Raw genomic sequence first — 18,574 nt, 5'->3', positions numbered from 1 at the left:
GCTCTAGTTATTGTTAGATTAAGCCATACACTACAAAGTTTTGGCTTGCACAGGTGTTTGGACAGTTGTCATTAATTTTTCTAAAGTTGCATATGAGTCACTTACTGAGTATCTGTCTTAGTGAGTAACAGAGCTGATAAGGTTATATCAGCTGACCAGGTTATAATGAGACTGTAGGTGAGTTCCACATGATTGCATGAGTTCGAAAACAGATTTATATGATCAGATTTGAAACAGGATCTGTTGTCTGTCATTAGAGAATAGTCAAGAATGTATGTATTTTTAAAAAATACCAATTGGGATTCTGATGTAGAGCATAACTGATCGTGGAAGAGGGTCAGGGAAGGAGAAAAAGGGGTGGGGGAGTGGGTGGGGAGAGGAGGAGGAGGTGGAGGGAGAGAAGTGGATCCACTAGATTCACAAGCTTTTCTGTTGCCTGTCCAGCCCACTTAATTTTTTTTAAAAGCTGGAACCGGAAGCATTTCCCCTCCATCTTTCCACCCACCCTGCCTGCAGGGCTTTGGATGGGCAGAGGGCTCTTATTTTGGAGCCCTCTGTCTAAAGTGTAGCAATCCTGTTGGATTGTGCTCTAAATTGATATATAAGGTTCAGAATTCCTTCTTGTTCTCCTGTTCCTTGCAGTCACTGTATTCCCTGAGGTATCCTCCCTGCTACAGTTCTCAGCTTCTTCCCAGACAACCTCTTCCTACTTTTGTCATTGCTCTGATGCCTTCTGTATCCTGTCCTAGGTATCCTCATCTTCTCTAATGAGCCAAAGTGGAAACTCACTGCTCTAGTCCTCTTACCTTCCAACAGAGAACCAGAGCACATGCTGCAGGGGTTCATACCTTGATTTCGTGCACTCCCCTCTCCTCTGGTGTGGCTGCAAGGTGGAGATTAGAAGGTTTTGCTTCCATTTTCAGTTAACAGCAGTTTAGGGCTATGTCCAAACTTTAAATGATGGATAACCTTTACTATGGTATATTGAAACAAGCCAACTTCATAAACCACAGTTTGAAGTTCACTTGTTTCAGTAAACCATAGTTAAGACTAACTACAGAATGAGCTGGTTCAGACAATCATATCATTGCTTAATAAGCCAAGATATGAACTAGCCTTTTGGGCACATATGCAGGCCTTTCGTTCCTCCCTTTGTGGTGAGACTGAAGAAATCTGGAATTCAGATTTCAGTTAGTCTCTTCTGTAGTTTCCCATTTCATCCCACTTGGGAAACTGTGGTTAATGTCTTCTGAACAAGCCTGTATATTAAGCCAACTTCAAACCTAGCTTGTCAGAAATGAAGGCTGCATTCACCCATATCTTGGCTTATTAAACCAAGATATGATTGTCTGAGTACAACCTTAGTGTTCAGGTTCAGACACAATTCTAAACTGCAGTTACTGAAAATGGAAGCGAAAGCTTCAGTTCTCCTTGTGGTCACATCAGAGAGGGAGAGGGGAGAGGAGAACTAATGAGCCAAAGACTTGTTCACATAATGCTAAACTATAGCTTAGCATTGCTTCCAAATAAGCACTATGTATATTGCAGTAGTCAATGCAATTGAACTTAGTAACTGAAAAATGGTTGTTCGGCTGACAGCTTTATTTTTCTTCCCTTTATTGACCTTTCCTGCACTAGCTTTGCAATGTGAACACTGGCAAGTTGAAGCCTCTTTCATGTGTATCTGACTGTGCTATGTGAAAATGTTAGTTTTAGATTATTTCTAGAGTTTGAAAAAAAATCCACTTCTCCTTACCTCTATCCTTCCCTTCCTTGTTCTGTTTCTTATTCCCCATCCACTGTGTTCACCCTCGCTTTGGCCCTAGAGGATATGAAAAAAATTGTATGGGTGCCTTTTACCTTCCAAATATGAGCAATGAGATAGTTCAGAGACTGACTGTAATTTGCATTATTCTAAAATTAGAATTGATGTTTAGAGCCTCTGAGGAGAAGGTGGTTCTGTTTAAGTATTTTTTTTCCTGTGGAATTAAACCACGAGGTGTTTGTGTTTTTTTTTTGCTGGATGTCATTTCACAAAACGTAGCTACAGCATTGCAAACATAATACTGCAATGCAAATAATATTTAAAACAAAGGATTTTAAAACTGTGTACTCTGAAAGTTTGTGTGTGTAAGGGAGAGGGAGAATGACTGAGTCTTCACCTATGTTAATATAGTACTATTTGTTTTTTTTCCCTGTAAACACAAAACCAAAGGGGAGGGGATATTTCATAAAAATCAATGCTATTGTGTCCTCTGGTCTAAGCCATAAAACAAGAGCAACAGAATAGTCCCTTTGAACTTGAAATCCCTTTCTAAGCCGCTGATCTAACGTGAGCAAGAGAGGGAGAATTTACTAGTCAGAAACATTTGTTCTTTTTTTCTCTTTTCATTTTCTTTTTTTTTTTAGCTCCTTAAGTGAGTTTGATGCTGCACCTCTGCCCATAAATTAAAAAAAAATATTATTGTAATGTAGGTCACTGAACTGAAGCGTCACTGTACACCACGGAGGATTAAAGTCAGAAAGGCAACCCTCTTCCACTCCCACTAGGTCATATGACAATATAAACAAGAAATGCAAGGAGCCTTCAGCTTTTTCTTGACCTAATCCTTTGTTTATGCAGCACTTAAACTGACTTTTGGGGTCGTCTCTGTCTGGCATTAAAGCCCTTAAGCTTTTTGAAGTTTCCCTGAAGTTAATAAAATTAGTCTGCCCTCACGGCGAGGCCCCTGTCTGCTGCCTCAGAAGAAGAGTATGTATCCGTTGTTGTCTTTGCAGCATTAGGTTTTTAAACTTCATATTTTATAACCAGAAGAAAAAGGAGGAGAGCCTGAGCAGAACCAAAGCCCAAAAGGCTGCTCAGCTAATGGGCAAAGCGATTGCCATAGTAGATGTTCTGAGAACTCAAAGGGGATTAAGGCACAATCCAGTGATTGGAGCTAAAATGCTGGTACAGTAATAAGGGTTGCGTTTCAGTGGGAGCAAATAATAAGCTTTTCTAAAACATATCAAAAGAAGCTGAGGACTGTGTAAAAATAAAGACAGTTTGAAGACAACAATTGTTCACGCTAAGGATGGGGGGAATGATATATCTGGTCATGTAATTTTTAAAAGCTAAAGGTCCATGCCCCCTTCTTTCCAAGAAACAATTGGTGTTCATGGAGATAAGGCTTGCAGCAAACAGAAATACATTTCCTTTTTTTTTCTAAATCAGGCTTAATATATTACATTCATACAGCGTTATATTTTATATTAGGTGTAGATTGTACAGCAAAAATAAAGATGGTCACTGTTTATCAGTATGGGTAGGCAAATGGAGCTTCGGTCACTGTTTCTTTATGTATTTAGGTCATGCTCAGAGCAATGTTGTTGCTGTTTATACTCCAGTTTTACAAACTGGAAACTTCAGCTTGGAGATAGTGACTTACTATTTTTTCTGTTTTGCCAGGATTTTATAGCTGTTTTATTTTATGTAGTTTCCTGCTGTGTACATTATTGTTGATGACTTTATTATTGAATTGTATTACTATTTTAAAATATTGCTATCTGCTTTGAGGTCTCTTGGTTGACAAGTAGAATATAAATTGGGAAAATAAATAATAAGGGCCCAATTCAGTTGTCTTTTGCATCCTGCCCCCTTCTCTCCTTTCGGTAGCCCTCCCATGATGGGACAACAGCACTCCTAAGACAGCTGTGCATGTCCAAAGGACTGGCTGGATTGGGCCCCAAATAAAAATAAATAATACATGTTAAAAACTTACCACCCAATAGAGCTTTGGCTATTGGGCAGTATTTAAATAAATAAATAAAAATAAAAAACTACCAATATTCTGAAGACATTAGTTATATTTTTTAACCATCCAGATTAGCTGCAAGAAAAATTCTAAGCAGCTCAACTTACAACCTGCATTTTATGTATTACTCCTGTTCCACATTCAAGGATTTGTCTGTTCTGTATTTCTGTATTTCTTATTCAGTGTGATGCAGAACTACAGATTTCGATTTTAATGGAGGATCCAATGGTAGCTTTCCCTTCAATAAAGGAATTTTTTCTTGTTTCATTTCATGTAAAGGCTCTTCTTATGACACAGAAGCACAGTGACTTCAGGGGCGAGGAGTATCCAAAGATATTCACACCTTAGGGATTAGGCTCACTTGGTTGCACCTTTGCCTTTCCAGTGCCCCAGGGAGGGTTGTTTATCTTTGCCTGTGCAACAAGCTTGCTGCCTCTTGTACCTGATTGCTTAATTATGAATCCAGACTTGGAATGGTGACTCCCACTGGTTTAATAATCTTTAAATTAAAATTCAATACAGCTGGTTTAAGACATTGGGTTTAACACATCAAGGTGATTATATATTCCTTTGAAAGGTGAATTTTTAAAAGCTATATTGGAAGCACTTTGCCTTATTCAAGCAGGCAAAAGAATCTGCTGAAATGAAAGTGGTGTGGAGTTGAAAATAGATAAGGTAGATCTATCTATATGAGCAATGTCTGAGAGCATCGCAGCCAAAGAATTGGTTGGCTCAAATCAGTATATGAAAATTTAGTGCCTTCCTGCCCCTGCTTCTTGGCCCTCATTGGTTCCTTAAGGTTACCATATCACCTTGCCGCAGTGACAGTAGAAGCCTAAATTGGCAGACACCCCCTTCTGTACAACATCAAAGGTGGAGCAGTTATGTTAAGTATCTAGACTTTATACTTTGTAGCCATATGCTCCCAGAATCCTTGGCCCATAGTTCTTAGCTCTCCAAACCTGCCTTGCAGCTCCTGCCACCCAGTGGTGCCTAACTTAGACATTTGACCCACTCCTATTTCTCATTGACTCCTGCTTTCTTCATCTTCATGTGTCTATCAGGCATTGCTTTCTCAAGCCCTTGCTTTGCACCCTACTGTCCATTTGATCCCACTTCATTTAAAGTTCCATCTCTTGGTCAGTTTCCTATCTCCTCCTACCCTTGTCCTCAAGCCTCCTCCTCTTCATTAAATACTCATCAACTATTCATTCAGGTTCCTCTTTCTCAGATTCTGTACCTTTCCTTCAGCCAGTCTGCTTTTAGAATCTAGAGACTTTGGCTGGGTTCACACAACATGCTAACCCACACTCAGTGGTTGAGTGTGAGTTGTTGTTGAAATGTGGGTTATCATGTTGTCTGACAGCCATGTGTTTTCCACAGGGTGGCTTGTTAACCATGCAGTGTGGCTTCTTAACCACCCTGAACAACCCAACAACAAACCATGGGTTCTCAAGCTGGCTTGTTTGAGAAAAATAAGCCACACTGCATAGTTAACAAGCCACCCTGTGGAAAACGCATTGCGTTCAGAAAACATGGCAACCCACAGTACAGGAACAACCTACGGTTCAACAACAACTCACACTCATCCACTGAGTGTGGGTTACCATGTTGTGTGAACCTAGCCCTTGACTCCTACCTTACCTCTCCTCAGCCCTCAGCCTATGCCACAGAGCTCCTCTTATCTTTAGAGCCATTGTGGTATTTTAATCACAGCTAAACTGACATCTTTCCCTTCCCTCACAGAAAGTGGACTATAAAAGTTCTGACATCTTTGTTTCCTAAACAGTTGGAATGTTCCTGAGCATTCCATGCCATCAAAACCAATCAGGCAATCAGTGTAGAGGCTTCAGCACAATTAGCACAATATAATACAGCTTTTAAAAAAGAAGAGAGTGCTTAGAAATTTGTTTTTGCTTTTGTTTGTAGCTCTGTGATGATTACAGTGTGATTGGTCGCTCGCTGTTCAAAAAAGAGACCAACATTCAAATTTTTGTGGGACTGAAGGTCAAGCTATCTACAGGAGAGGAAGGCATAATAGAAGGCGGTTTTGGGCAGAGTGGAAAGTTTAAAATCCGCATTCCAGGTAAGTGGTTACCTTTGCTGCTTTCATATGTTCAGAAGAATGTTTTCTAATGTCCTAAAAAAATCCCAAGGAGCCAATTATAATATGCATTTAGTGGTATCTGTGGTACACCAGTAGTAGGTATCATGAAATTCACTCACTCTGGGAAATGGTTTTTAGGGCACAACCAGAAGGGGAATCCTTCTTTTGAATATTTACAGTTCCTGTGAAAAGTGTCCACTTTCAGTGAAAAAGGAAAAGGGAGGGGCAGTGTGAAGTGGGACAGAAGTGTTTGCAGCACAGCAGCCATCTTTCTCTCACCTAGATATTATTCACAATGAGAACAATGGGATACAGAAAGTATTGCTGTCACTCCAAATTGACTTTGCATTACCAAATCTGATTGGCTGCATGGCATTGCAGCACAATAACACCTACTATGTGACCCTTGATTAGCTGGGAACAGTTTTTTTTTTTTTTAAACCAGCCTTTGAGGTTTTTTTGTTTTTTGCTCCCTGGTGGTATTTTTATGCTTAAAATATTCTTAAGCAACTGCATAGCATAGCCATTGTTACTATTATTATTTATTGAGCGCATATAGCATTTGAGAGCATACAGTATATTTGTGAACTGCCCAGAGAGCTTCGGCTATTGGGCAGTATAGAAATAAATAAATAAATAAATAAATAAATAAATAACATAAAAACAGAAGACGGTCCCTATCTATAGTCTTACAGTATAAGGACCTTTTCCCATTCACAGCAGCTTACCATGGATTATAACAAGTAATGCAAATAGAAATCAGAAGCCTCTTTTCTGCTTTACTACAGAAAGGTTGCTTCAGGTACTTCACTGCCACCTGCTAAACTAGGTGAAGAGAATTCTGGAATATTTTTTTTAATGAGGATTTATTATAGGCGGAAGATATTATCCCCATTTACGTAATGCAACATCTTCATAACCTTCCCCAATAAGCACTTCTGTCTAAGACTAATTTCCAGTGCCCAGCCAGATGGGTGATTAAGAAATTTAATAAATAAATAAAATGTAACACTAAGATACTGAGTTTGCAGATTTTTTTTCACCAGCCTACAGCATTTATATAATGAGGAGAGTAAATATTTATTGTAGAGTCAAACAGAGAAAAGAACACAAAAAGAGCTAGCAAATTCAGAATAAAAGGCCACATTCAGAATCTCCTGAACTCTGGGTTTAGCATAAGCTGGAAGATTAAATTGATACTTAAAGAGCGGTATTTGGTAGTTACACTTTTCCATATTGCTTTCAAAACAGCAAGGTGCCAGTAGTTTTAAACTGAGAGTCCACACGAGGGACTTTCAGTACCATCTTGTAGACAGCTCCCTGGCCTCCAGTGTGATAACTGACAACCTTACTAAAATTCCAGACATGCCCCCACCTTCCCACTTTTTATAGATAGTGTTCAAGGGGAAAAGCAGAAGTCTGTGAGACCATCTATCCCCCCATGAAAAAATTGTTGGCATTTCTTTTAATTTCTTAGACGTATTTAGCCTGTTTAATCAGGCATATTCAGTCAGGCATAATTCTTTAAGGTTCATCCTCATGCTGATTTTTTTAAAAATTAAAATACAAAACCCAAAGGGAAATTGGGGAAAAGGTATCCTTGGTCAGCCTTCTCTGAGACGTTTAGAAAAGAGATGTCCTCAACCTGGTTGCTGAATCAGACTTCATTAGCTATTTTGGTTTAGGGTAGAGTGCTTGTATTTGCCGTGTTTTACTATGTTCTTCCCAAGTATTTACCACTGAAGAGAGCTATACTGGAAAATGGGAAAAATAAATTATTAATATTCTGAGGAAAATTACTGAAATATAATTGATTAACTTGGTAATAGTTTTTATAGTGATATGGTCTACTTATTTTAAATTAAAGAAAACAAAAAAGAGAGCCTCAACATGAATCTATATGCCTTTGGGTTGGCTGCTTCAAACAGAAGGCTCAGATTAAACTTCTGAGTTCATGAGTTGTTTCTTTAGTAATGCAAGTTAACAAAGCAAATAAAGATGGGGAATTCCTCCCCTTGTGCACTGGCGTTGGCACTATGATACAGTGGTGCTTCTACGTAATTTTAGAACCTGGACAATGGTCTCACAGAGTCCCTCCTTTAGAAGGCCACGTGTATTTCTTTAATTGTAAAGCACACAACAAACATTTTTCTTCTCCCCCCACCCCCTTGCCATTCCATGCTTTACAACCGTTTCTACGTTTCTGATATGTTAGAGGAAAACAAGCAGTTGGCCAATCCTGACAGGAAAAAAGTATGTGAAATTTTGTATTTTAAAGTCAATTAAATCAACACCATCCGGAATAAAATGACATTTGCTTCTGCTGTCCTGATTCTAAACACATTTACTTAGGAATATGTACAGTTTTGCTGTAGAAAAGGAAAACATGTTCTTACAGTAAAAATAATACAATAATAATGAGTGCCTGTACCCAGCTGGCTGCCCACTGACTATTAAAAAAAGAAGAAAAAAGAATGTTGCAGTGAAGAGCATCAGCCCCAGTAGGCTTTGGCATCCCATGCCAGCTCAGGTACTGACGCTGGGCCTGTTTGCCACTGCCCCTATGATTGGCTGTTCTCTGGGTGGTCATTTGAGGGGCCCCTGGACTGCGGGCCCCTGGCCTTTGGCCCCAAGGCCCAGGCCTAGCTGCACCACTTGATCCCGATTTCTTTAAATCACAGTGTCCTGTTTTGTCCTAAACAGGGAATTGTAACATCCTGGTTAGTAAACATAATTAAACCACAGTTTGTGGTTGTAGATAAAATAGGGAACTGTGGTTTAGAGACCAGGGCCGAAATGCCGAAACTGGCTGGTGAGGGGAGGTGAACTGTTCCAACATTTATTCCTGGCTTAATAAACAAAGTTTTATTAAGGTAGGAATGTTACATCTGAATTGGCCAAGCATTTTAGATAATCTGATGACTATCAAGGTAAAATTTCAGTTTTCAGTGTGTGCAAATGTGGAGAGACCACTTCACTAAATTTAAGGGTATTTTAGAAGAATTAACGTAGACGGTTAAGGGAATCTGATGTATTAAGTGACATTTTGGATTCATTGTCATTGTTCAAGACAGGCACAGGGTTGTTTAAATCACCACTTTATATGTATTTTAAAGGGGAATTTGGTGCTTTACGTATGTGTGCATCTGTGATACCTTACATGGTGGGTATTTATTTTGTGCAAGTAAAAATGTAAAATTCTGGAAGAAATGCTAATATATGTGATTTTAATAATGAACATTGACATTTGGGTTTGATTTCTTTTAAAAATAAACCAAACTGAATTTTCGTATGTATGAATAAAAATAGGATCAATCGTAGATTATGTGTGTATGAAGTGTTCTTTAGTTCTAGAAATGGAAAATGGAAAAAGAAAAAAGTGAAAGGAACACACAGGAAACATTTTGCAGCAAGAATCACTGATGTCATCTTGCAAGCATATGCAAGTACTAGAACTAGCTGCTGACGATGACAGCACAGATACTAATTTTGCATTGCCAAGGTGTAGTTTGAATTTTGTTCACACATAAGAGATTTCAGTGTTTATTTTATAATTTCCTGAAACATGTCAAAGCAAAATGTAGATGAACCCTTAACTTAAAATTAATAATAATAATAATAATAATAATAATAATAAAAAAAAATAAAAATAAAATAATAACTTCACTATTAAATTATATATGTTAGCATTTTTGCCAGGAGTTTACATTGTTACTAAAAAGTTTAATTCCTGAATGTACTGGTTTATTCAATTGCAAATTTAATATGTAAATAAACTTGAACTAACTGCAGTTTTCTTCAATATGATCTTTATTGATGGTGCAATTTTAAAATATCATTTATTAATACTTTAAACTGTGCCTAATTACTTTTTCTAAGAGGTAGACCCATTTTTTTCATGGCCGGTGTTTTGCTAGTTTATTTCATGTTAGCAGGAGGACCTCAGCATTTTATGTACTCTGACTCGTTACTACATGTTTAAGATACTGATTGTGAGATGTGATCTGTAGCCTTCTTTAGCATCGTTAACCCAAAGACCTCATCACTTGTGAAAATTAAGTTCTACTGTTGTTTGCAGAACGTTCATGAACTATACTATTCTAACGTGCTCCTTTAATAACTTTGTTGGATCTAAAGGGGAATCTAATAGATTGGTCATGAGACTTCGAGGGATTTTGCACACAGTAGTTTAGATCCAAAGGTTCTAATGCAGAAGTGGAAAGCACTTCTGCTTACACAAGCAATGTAGGGACCTGATTTTCACTGATCCCACCCAATTAATCCTCCTGTGACCCATGCCATGCTGTTGTTGAGGGTCCTCCCCTCTCGGGGAAATTTGTGGGAGGGCTGCTGTGGATAGGAGGGATGGCAAAAATTGGTTGTGAAAGACTGCAAAGCTTTTACAACTTTCAGAGAACAGAGTCGGGTGTGCCCAGCTGTGTTACACATGGCCATCTTTTTAGTCCTAATCTCTTTCATACAACAGAATAATTGTTTCCTCATTTTATAGGTGGGGAGCTGAGACTGAGTATCAGTTCCAACCAACAGTATGTTGCTAGCTGACTTGAGGGGGAAAAGCTGCTTACATTAATGGTCTACTCAATGAGCAGTGTAATCTGGGAGGCATGAACTCACACAATCTCATGCCTTGCTGTCCATGAAAACAAAAATAGCAAATTTTGGTTTTTGTTTTCAGAAAGGGAGCCCCAACATTGTGTGAGATTGTAGCCCTGTTAAATTGCTCACATGAACAGTATTTTCCTCAAGTCAGCTGACAACCTATCATTGGAACTTACTCTGAGTGACATGTGCTGTGACTGACATGTGCTGTGCTGATATTGGAGCCAAGGTTCAAGTCTGACTCTGTCTACGGCAATGCTACTCTCTTAGTTTCCCTGTGGGCGTACTTTTTCCTTTTTCTTTTTAACTTTGTTTTAATGTATATAAATGCTTAAAATAAGATAATCAATATCTAGGGTTTCACCTTGCTATAAGTAAAAAGAAAAGAAGTTAGTTGTGAATTGACTTTTTCTGGAGCAGGGCGGTCTAATATACTTTCACACACAAACACACACACATATTTTGCTTCCTTGGAAAATATAAATGGCACTGCAAATAGGGCTTGGTAAGTCCTATTTATTTCAATGTAAAATTGAAGTGTAAGACTAAGGCTATGTCCAAATGGTAGCATCCCACAGTGGTAGTTCTGCAAATCAGGAGCCATGTCTGGGATGTACCTCTGGGAATTCCAGTTAGTATGGAGTTTTAATATTGCAGTCACTGGGGAAAGCTGTACTACATGTTTCCATGTAGCTCGTGGGTGTCGAGTCTGAAAGAATCCTTGTATAAGTGAAATCTTAGACTATATTGACAGATGTTAACTTGTTTAAGAGTCATATTTCCAAGTAACTGCATGTTGTCATACCAAATGAATCCTTGCCACCATCTGGGGAACAAGCAGCATGAGCTTCGATTGTCTCCACATGCACCAAGGTTTTTTTTTTTTTTTTTACATTGTGGAATGTTGTCTTTTTTATCCTACGTTCTGAGCAACACTAAAGACACAATTCCTTCCCTCCAGTGCTTAGATGTCATCTTGTTGGCACTGTCCAATGTTGTACAACAAATCAAATAATTACATATAGGATTGTCTGTTTCTATTCTTCATTCACTAACGGTGCAATCCTATGCATGTTTAGACTGAAAAAGGTCCTACAAGTCCTGGGCATGCTGGGAGTTGTAGGACTTTTTTCTGCCTAAAGATACATGGGATTGCACCCTAAATTGTTTGTGGTAAGGATCACGTTAAGTATTTTACAAGACGTAACAGAATATTAACCCCTTCATGGATCACTGCCTTGTTGTGGCGAAGGAGCTTGCGTAACTCAGTGAACTCATAAGCTATGCCGTGCAGGGCCACCCAAGACGGACAGGTCATGGCAGAGAGTTATGACAAAATGTGGTCCACTGGAGAAGGAAATGGCAGCCCACTCCAGTATTCTTTCCAAGAAAACCCCATGGTTTTCCAAGAAAACCCCATCACAAGGCTAAAAGATATGACGCCGGAAGATGAGCCCCTCAGGTTGGAAAGTGTCCAATATACTACTGGGGAAGAGCAGAGGGTATTTCCAAGTAGCGCCAGAAAGAGTGAAGCGGCTGGGCCAAAGCCGAAAGGACACTCAGCTGTGGATGTGTCTGGTGGTGAAAAGAAAATCCGATGCTGTAAAGAACAATATTGTTTAGGAACCTGGAATGTCAGATCAATGAATCAAGGTAAGCTGGAGGTGGTCAAACATGAGATGGCAAGATTGAACATCGACATCTTGGGAATCAGCGAACTAAAATGGACAAGCATGGGCGAATTTAATTCAGGTGACCATCATATCTACTACTGTGGGCAAGAATCCCTTAGAAGAAATGGAGTAGCACTCATAGTCAACAAAAGGGTGGGAAAAGCAGTACTGGGGTACAATCTTAAAAACGATAGAATGATCTCAGTACGAATCCAAGGCAAACCATTCAACATCACAATAATTCAAGTCTATGCCCCAACCACTGAGGCCGAAGAAGCTGAGGTTGATCAGTTCTATGAAGACCTACAACACCTTCTAGAACTAACACCAAAAAAAGATGTCCTCTTGATCATAGGGGATTGGAATGCTAAAGCAGGAAGTCAAGAAATCACCGGAATAACAGGCAGGCATGGCCTTGGTGTACAATATGAAGCAGGACAAAGGCTAATAGAATTTTGCCAAGAGAACACGCTGATCATAGCAAACACTCTTTTCCAACAGCACAAGAGGCGACTCTACACATGGACATCACCAGATGGTCAATCGAAATCAGATTGATTATGTACTTTGCAGGCAAAGATGGAGAAGCTCCATACAGTCCGTAAAAACAAGACCTGGAGCTGACTGTGGCTCAGATCATGAGCTGCTTCTTGCAAAATTTCGGTTGAAATTGAAGAATGTAGGGAAAATCACTAAACCATTCAGGTATGACCTAAATCATATCCCTGATGAATATGAGCTAGCAACTCAATCCCTCCCAAAGAAAAAGAAATGCAAGAAAGCCAAGTGGCTGTCTGATGAGGCTTTACAAGTAGCTGAGGAAAGAAGGGAAGCGAAAAGCAAGGGAGAAAGGGGAAGATATATCCAACTGAATGCAGAGTTCCAGAGAATAGCAAGGAGAGACAAGAAGGCCTTCTTAAATGAACAATGCAAAGACATCGAGGAAAACAACAGAATGGGAAAGACTAGAGATCTCTTCAAGAAAATCGGAGATCTCAAGGGAACGTTTTGTGCAAAGACAGGCATGATAAAGGACAAAGGAGGCAGGGACCTAACAGAAGCAGATGAGATTAAGAAGAGGTGGAAAGAATACACAGAAGAACTATACAGGAAAGATCTGAATGTCCCTGATAGCCATGATAGTGCGGTCACTGAACTGGAGCCGGACATCCTTGAGAGTGAAGTCAAGTGGGCCTTAGGAAGCATTACTAACAACAAAGCTAGCAGTGATGACAGTATTCCAGCTGAGCTATTTAAAATCCTAAAAGATGATGCTGTTAAAGTGCTGCACGCAATATGCCAACAAATTTGGAACACTCAACAGTGGCCACAAGACTGGAAAACGTCTGTTTACATTCCAATTCCAAAGAAGGGCAATGCCACAGAGTGTTCAAACTACCGTACAATTGCATTCATTTCACATGCCAGCAAGGTGATGCTCAAAATCCTACAAGCTAGGCTTCAGCAGTATGTGAACCGAGAACTACCGGAAGTACAAGCTGGGTTTCGAAGAGGCAGAGGAACTAGAGATCAAATTGCCAACTTTCGCTGGATCATGGAGAAAGCAAGAGAATTCCTGAAAAACGTCTATTTCTGCTTCATTGACTATGCTAAAGCCTTTGATTGTGTGGATCACAACAAACTTTGGCAAATTCTGAAAGAGATGGGGGTACCAGACCACCTTACCTGTCTCCTGAGAAACCTGTATGAGGGTCAAGAAGCAACAATAAGAACCAGGCATGGAACAACCGATTGGTTCAAAAGTGGGAAAGGAGTACGACAAGGCTGCATATTGTCGCCCTGCTTATTTAACTTACATGCAGAGTACATCCTGAGAAACGCCGGGTTGGATGAATCACAGGTTGGAATGAAGATTGCTGGGAGAATTATCAACAACCTCAGATACGCAGATGATACCACCCTAATGGCAGAAAGCAAAGAGAATCTAAAGAGCCTCTTGCTGAGGGTGAAAGAGGAGAGTACAAAAGCTGGTTTGAAACTCCACATTAAAAAAACAAAGATCATGGCATCTGGCCCCATCACTTCCTGGCATATAGAAGGGGAAGAAATGGAAGCAGTGACCGATTTTATTTTCTTGGGCTCCAAAATCACCGCAGACGGTGACTGTAGCCATGAAATTAAAAGACGCTTGCTCCTTGGGAGGAAAGCTATGGCAAACCTAGACAGCATAGTAAGAAGCAGAGACATCACCTTGCCGACAAAGGTCCGTCTAATCAAAGCTATGGTTTTCCCAGTAGTAACGTATGGCTATGAGAGCTGGACTATAAGGAAGGCTGAGTGCTGAAGAATTGATGCTTTCGAACTGTGGTGGTGGAGAAGACTCTTACGAGTCCCCTGGACTGCAAGGAGGTCAAATGAGTCAATCCTAAAGGAAATCAAGCCTGAGTGCTCATTGGAAGGACAGATACTGAAGCTGAAGCTCAAATATTTTGGCCACCTAATGCGAAGAGAAAACTCTCTGGAAAAGACCCTGATGCTGGGAAAGACTGAAGGCAAAAGGAGAAGGGGACGGCGGAGGATGAGATGGCTAGATAGCATCACCGATGCAATAAATATGGACTTGAGCACACTCCGGGAGAGAGCGCAGGACAGGAAGGCCTGGTGTGCTATTGTCCATGAGGTCACGAAGAGTCAGACATGATGGAACGACTGAACAACAACAACAACAGAATATTGTAGCAAGGTGTTCTCCCAACCCATCTTCTAGCCTGAAGCTTGCCACTCATAATGCAAGTAGCGTGGCCTAAATAAGACAGTTTTATAAAATCAAAACAACATGATCTGTGGAAAATAAAAGTACAATTAGGAATTTGCTAGATGTCATTGTTTCTTGAAGAGCTACCAACATTTCAGTAAGGGAATTGTTTAAGTCAAATATAGTTCACATTCCATTGTTAGGTCAGTGTTGCTTTTTAAATATGTCTGTATCCTGTTTGTGGTTTTTTAAAAGATTTTTTTTATTAACTTTAGCTGGTTGCATTCCCTTCTTCTGTTTCTCTCCACATACACACTGTTATACCTCTTGTTCTTTCACATAAAAGTTCATTTCATACAGGCTTACTCATATAACCTTTATATTATATATATTTATTATTTAATTTATTAATCGCCCATCTGGCTGGTCACCCAGCCACTCTGGGCGATGTGCAACATACAATAAAACAATAAAATTCTACAATAAAAACATTTTCTAAAATACCCTAACCCACCCCAAATGCCTGCCTGAACAGCCACGTTTTTAATGCACGACGGAAGCTCATTAAAGAGGGGGCATGACGGAGTTCCCTAGGGAGGGAGTTCCACAGAGTGGGGGCCACTACAGAAAAGGCCCTTTTTAGAAATAATTTAATTTCTTGAAGATTCTTTAAACATGCATGCATACAAACCTCTCCCACTTCTCATAAGTACAACTTAGGGTGCAATCCTATGGCTGCTAGACAGTGTCTAGATGGCCACAGGATTTTTTGGTTTCTGGGAACCCAACTCGCCACCCCCTCCCCCACTGCCTCACAGGCAGCGTGGTGCATCCCCAGCTCTGTGCTCATAAGAGCAGTATGGAACGGTTGAAAAGGGGGCGTTCCTGGGGGTGGGGAGGGACTGTGGAAGCGTCATTACGACGTTTCCTATGCCCCCTCACTTCGTTGTGCCTGGCTAGACAGCTGAAATCAGCCATCTAGCCACAAATGCAGGGTGGCCAGAGCACAGAGGATCCTCTCCGTCTGCCCTGTATTGGATCGTTGGACGCCTCCGAGTTCGGATGCGGCCGACTATCCCCATAGGATTGTGCCCTTAGAAGTTTAAATTGTTGAGGGATGACTTAATGTTGAGACACATAATCGTTTCTTTAAAACACGTACCACAGAGAGAGAGAGAGAGAGAGAGAGAAAGAGAGAGAGAGAGAAACTGTGGCAGAAAAGAAGAAACAGCTGTGTGCATTCTGTGTATGCAAATAGATTGCACAGAGAGGAAAGCTGACTTGTTCCATAGGCCATTTTGGATATTTGTATTGGATAAATAATTGTTAAATAAGAGATAATGGTAGAGTTATATTTGCTTCGAGCACAGGTGCTGAACTTGGCATTTTAAGGCTGCAATCTTATGCACACATAGATGGGACTAGCTCCCATTGAAAACTAATGTGGTTTGCTTCTGAGTGGACATGTGTAAGATTGTAAGATTGCACCGTAAGACACTCAACTTGCATTTGTAAAATAAAAACTAGATTTAGCCTCAAGGTTGAAAAGAGAAGCTTTGCAGTGTGTGGGCAAAGTTTGGTGAGAGTTTAAAATCCACAGGGAAGTTGAGCAGGGTTTTTGGCTGTCAAGGAGTATCTTTGATATCCTGCTTCTTTCCTATTGTATTTCCTGCTCTCCTGCCCCTGTGTTCCTCTCAATATCTTTTATCTGAGTTGTGTCTCAGAAAATGAAAAGGGGCTCAAAAAAGGACAAGAAAATTGTATTAAAGGGCATTGATTGATTATGGAAATGGAGAAGGTAGTAGGACTTCTACAATATGATGATTAGGCATTATTATGCAGACATGAAAGAGGTTGATACATCATGCTGGGATCATCCAACAAAGTATGACATGGCCCAATCTTATGCACATTTATTTGGCAGTAAGCCCCACTGACTTCCTCCCAAATAAATGTGAATAGCATTGTAGTTTAGAAGAGTAAATATGAAGAAGAGGAACAGATCGTTTCAAAGAAGATGCTTATTAAATCAAGAATTGACATCACGTTTGGACTGATTTACACCTGCTAACAGCTTCTCCCCTTGCTACTCTAGTAAGGTATCCATAACTGAATCATGCTAGTGAGATCAATGACAATGTTCCTTCCCATGCAAACATCCACCTGCCTGGGTGGGATGCTTGATAATGTTCAGATGTGAAGGAATCTCATTACTGGCCCTTCTCCTCTGGTCTTGTATGCAAGAAAGAGCCATGTGAGAACAGGCAGGAGCCAATGGGAAACAGCTTCCACAATTCTGCCGGCAAATAAGAACCGTCCCTAAGTGTAGTGGAGAAACTGATGGTCAGGGTCAATTGCACCATTTTGGTTACTGTATCAATTACTATTACCATTTGCCACAGAATAGCAGCATGCTTGGATTCAATTTGTTGTTATTGCATTACATCTATTGGAAGTTGATGTTTTTCTTTTTTGAACTCTTTTTGGTTTGGATACACTAGATAATTCCCAGGCTTTCAGGCTGGTTTTCATTGTCCTGGCTCGGACCTAATCAGGTAGCTGTTAGGAAAAGATTTGTTCTTCCTGTTGCTCTGTGGCACTTTTGCCTGCAGGGTTTTTCCCTACTCTTTCTGATCTGAATAGCAAGAGATGGCTATACATACGTATTGCTTAAAAGCAGCAGTGTTTTTCATTCAGAAGAAGTCGTGCATATCCAACATATTCATAACCATTCAGTGAATGCTTCTGAGTTGGTTTGACTTTATATATAAAACATCATGTTTTTAATAAGGGACAAATGAACCAAGCTGAAATATCAGCCGTTTTCTTCTATATTAATATCAGTAGTCTAGGGCATTTTTGGTAGGTAGGTAGACAAACTTGCTTGCAAGCGTGACTATTCTTCAAGGTGCATTTTCTTTAATTTTCAATACTATGTTTTGTTTGCACTTTTACATTCCCTAAATGGATTATGTTATTGTTGTGGATTTATTGTGTCTTTAAAAAGTTAGAACACTTTCTTTTTTAATTCAAAAGAAAATGTTGCCATTATTTTCATTGGGGATGACATGTCAGTTTTTATTTTCAAATTATTGATTTAACATGCAAATTAAAATGTCTCATCTGTACACTATTGAGATAGAGGTATATTTTTGTACAGAATAAATTTACTCTAAATGCTAAAAAAATCCTATACTCATTTCAGAAGAAATTATAAACTAGCAAATGCTGACAGATTTGGAAGGATCATAAAGTGTATCTGTATATAGTACAGTCTTCTTCTCTAAACCCTCGGAACTTTTTTCTCATAAAGTTGTATTGAAAATTTGCATCTAGCACCACTCACATTAAGGTTTCTTTCCTAAGCAAAAGGTGAACTGCAGCTAACAGTAAATCCAGTTTTCAAAAAAATAGTGTTCAAATGGAATATACATTTGTCTTTGGTTTTAGTAGAATATTCAGTTTTTAGCTGTTTTTCTAAGACAGAAAGGATACATGATTTGAAAAAGATATAGATAGATAGGCCATTCGTTTCATCTACAATAGCTCTGACTAGTGAAACAGGATGTGTTAGCAAATTGACTTGGGATGGGTTGGGAATTTGAAGCAGGGGCACTCAACTATGTATCCAATGGACTTCTCTTCTGGTGGGAAATTACACTCT

The 18,574-nt window shown here is 39.6% G+C and overlaps 1 protein-coding gene across 8 annotated transcripts in view; it reads left to right on the top strand.

Annotated features, from left to right (window-relative positions):
- The window catches only part of EEFSEC (eukaryotic elongation factor, selenocysteine-tRNA specific), a 262,269-nt gene that overhangs the window by 150,180 nt on the left and 93,515 nt on the right, over positions 1–18,574 (top strand). For all 8 annotated transcript variants that reach the window (XR_014788537.1, XM_084840159.1, XM_084840163.1 and 5 more), the window contains one exon: positions 5,724–5,880. Coding sequence is in view for 7 of the 8 variants with exons in the window: in XM_084840159.1 (XP_084696285.1) it covers positions 5,724–5,880 (157 nt within the window). In the remaining variant the exon portion in view is untranslated. The remainder of the gene's footprint in view (positions 1–5,723; positions 5,881–18,574) is intronic.

The sequence above is a fragment of the Heloderma suspectum genome, chromosome 2 (genome assembly GCF_057233095.1).
Source record: "Heloderma suspectum isolate Gila_16-S chromosome 2, 16-S_ref, whole genome shotgun sequence".
Classification (NCBI taxonomy): Eukaryota; Metazoa; Chordata; class Lepidosauria; order Squamata; family Helodermatidae; genus Heloderma; species Heloderma suspectum.
This window is presented reverse-complemented; position numbering and strand designations above follow the sequence as displayed.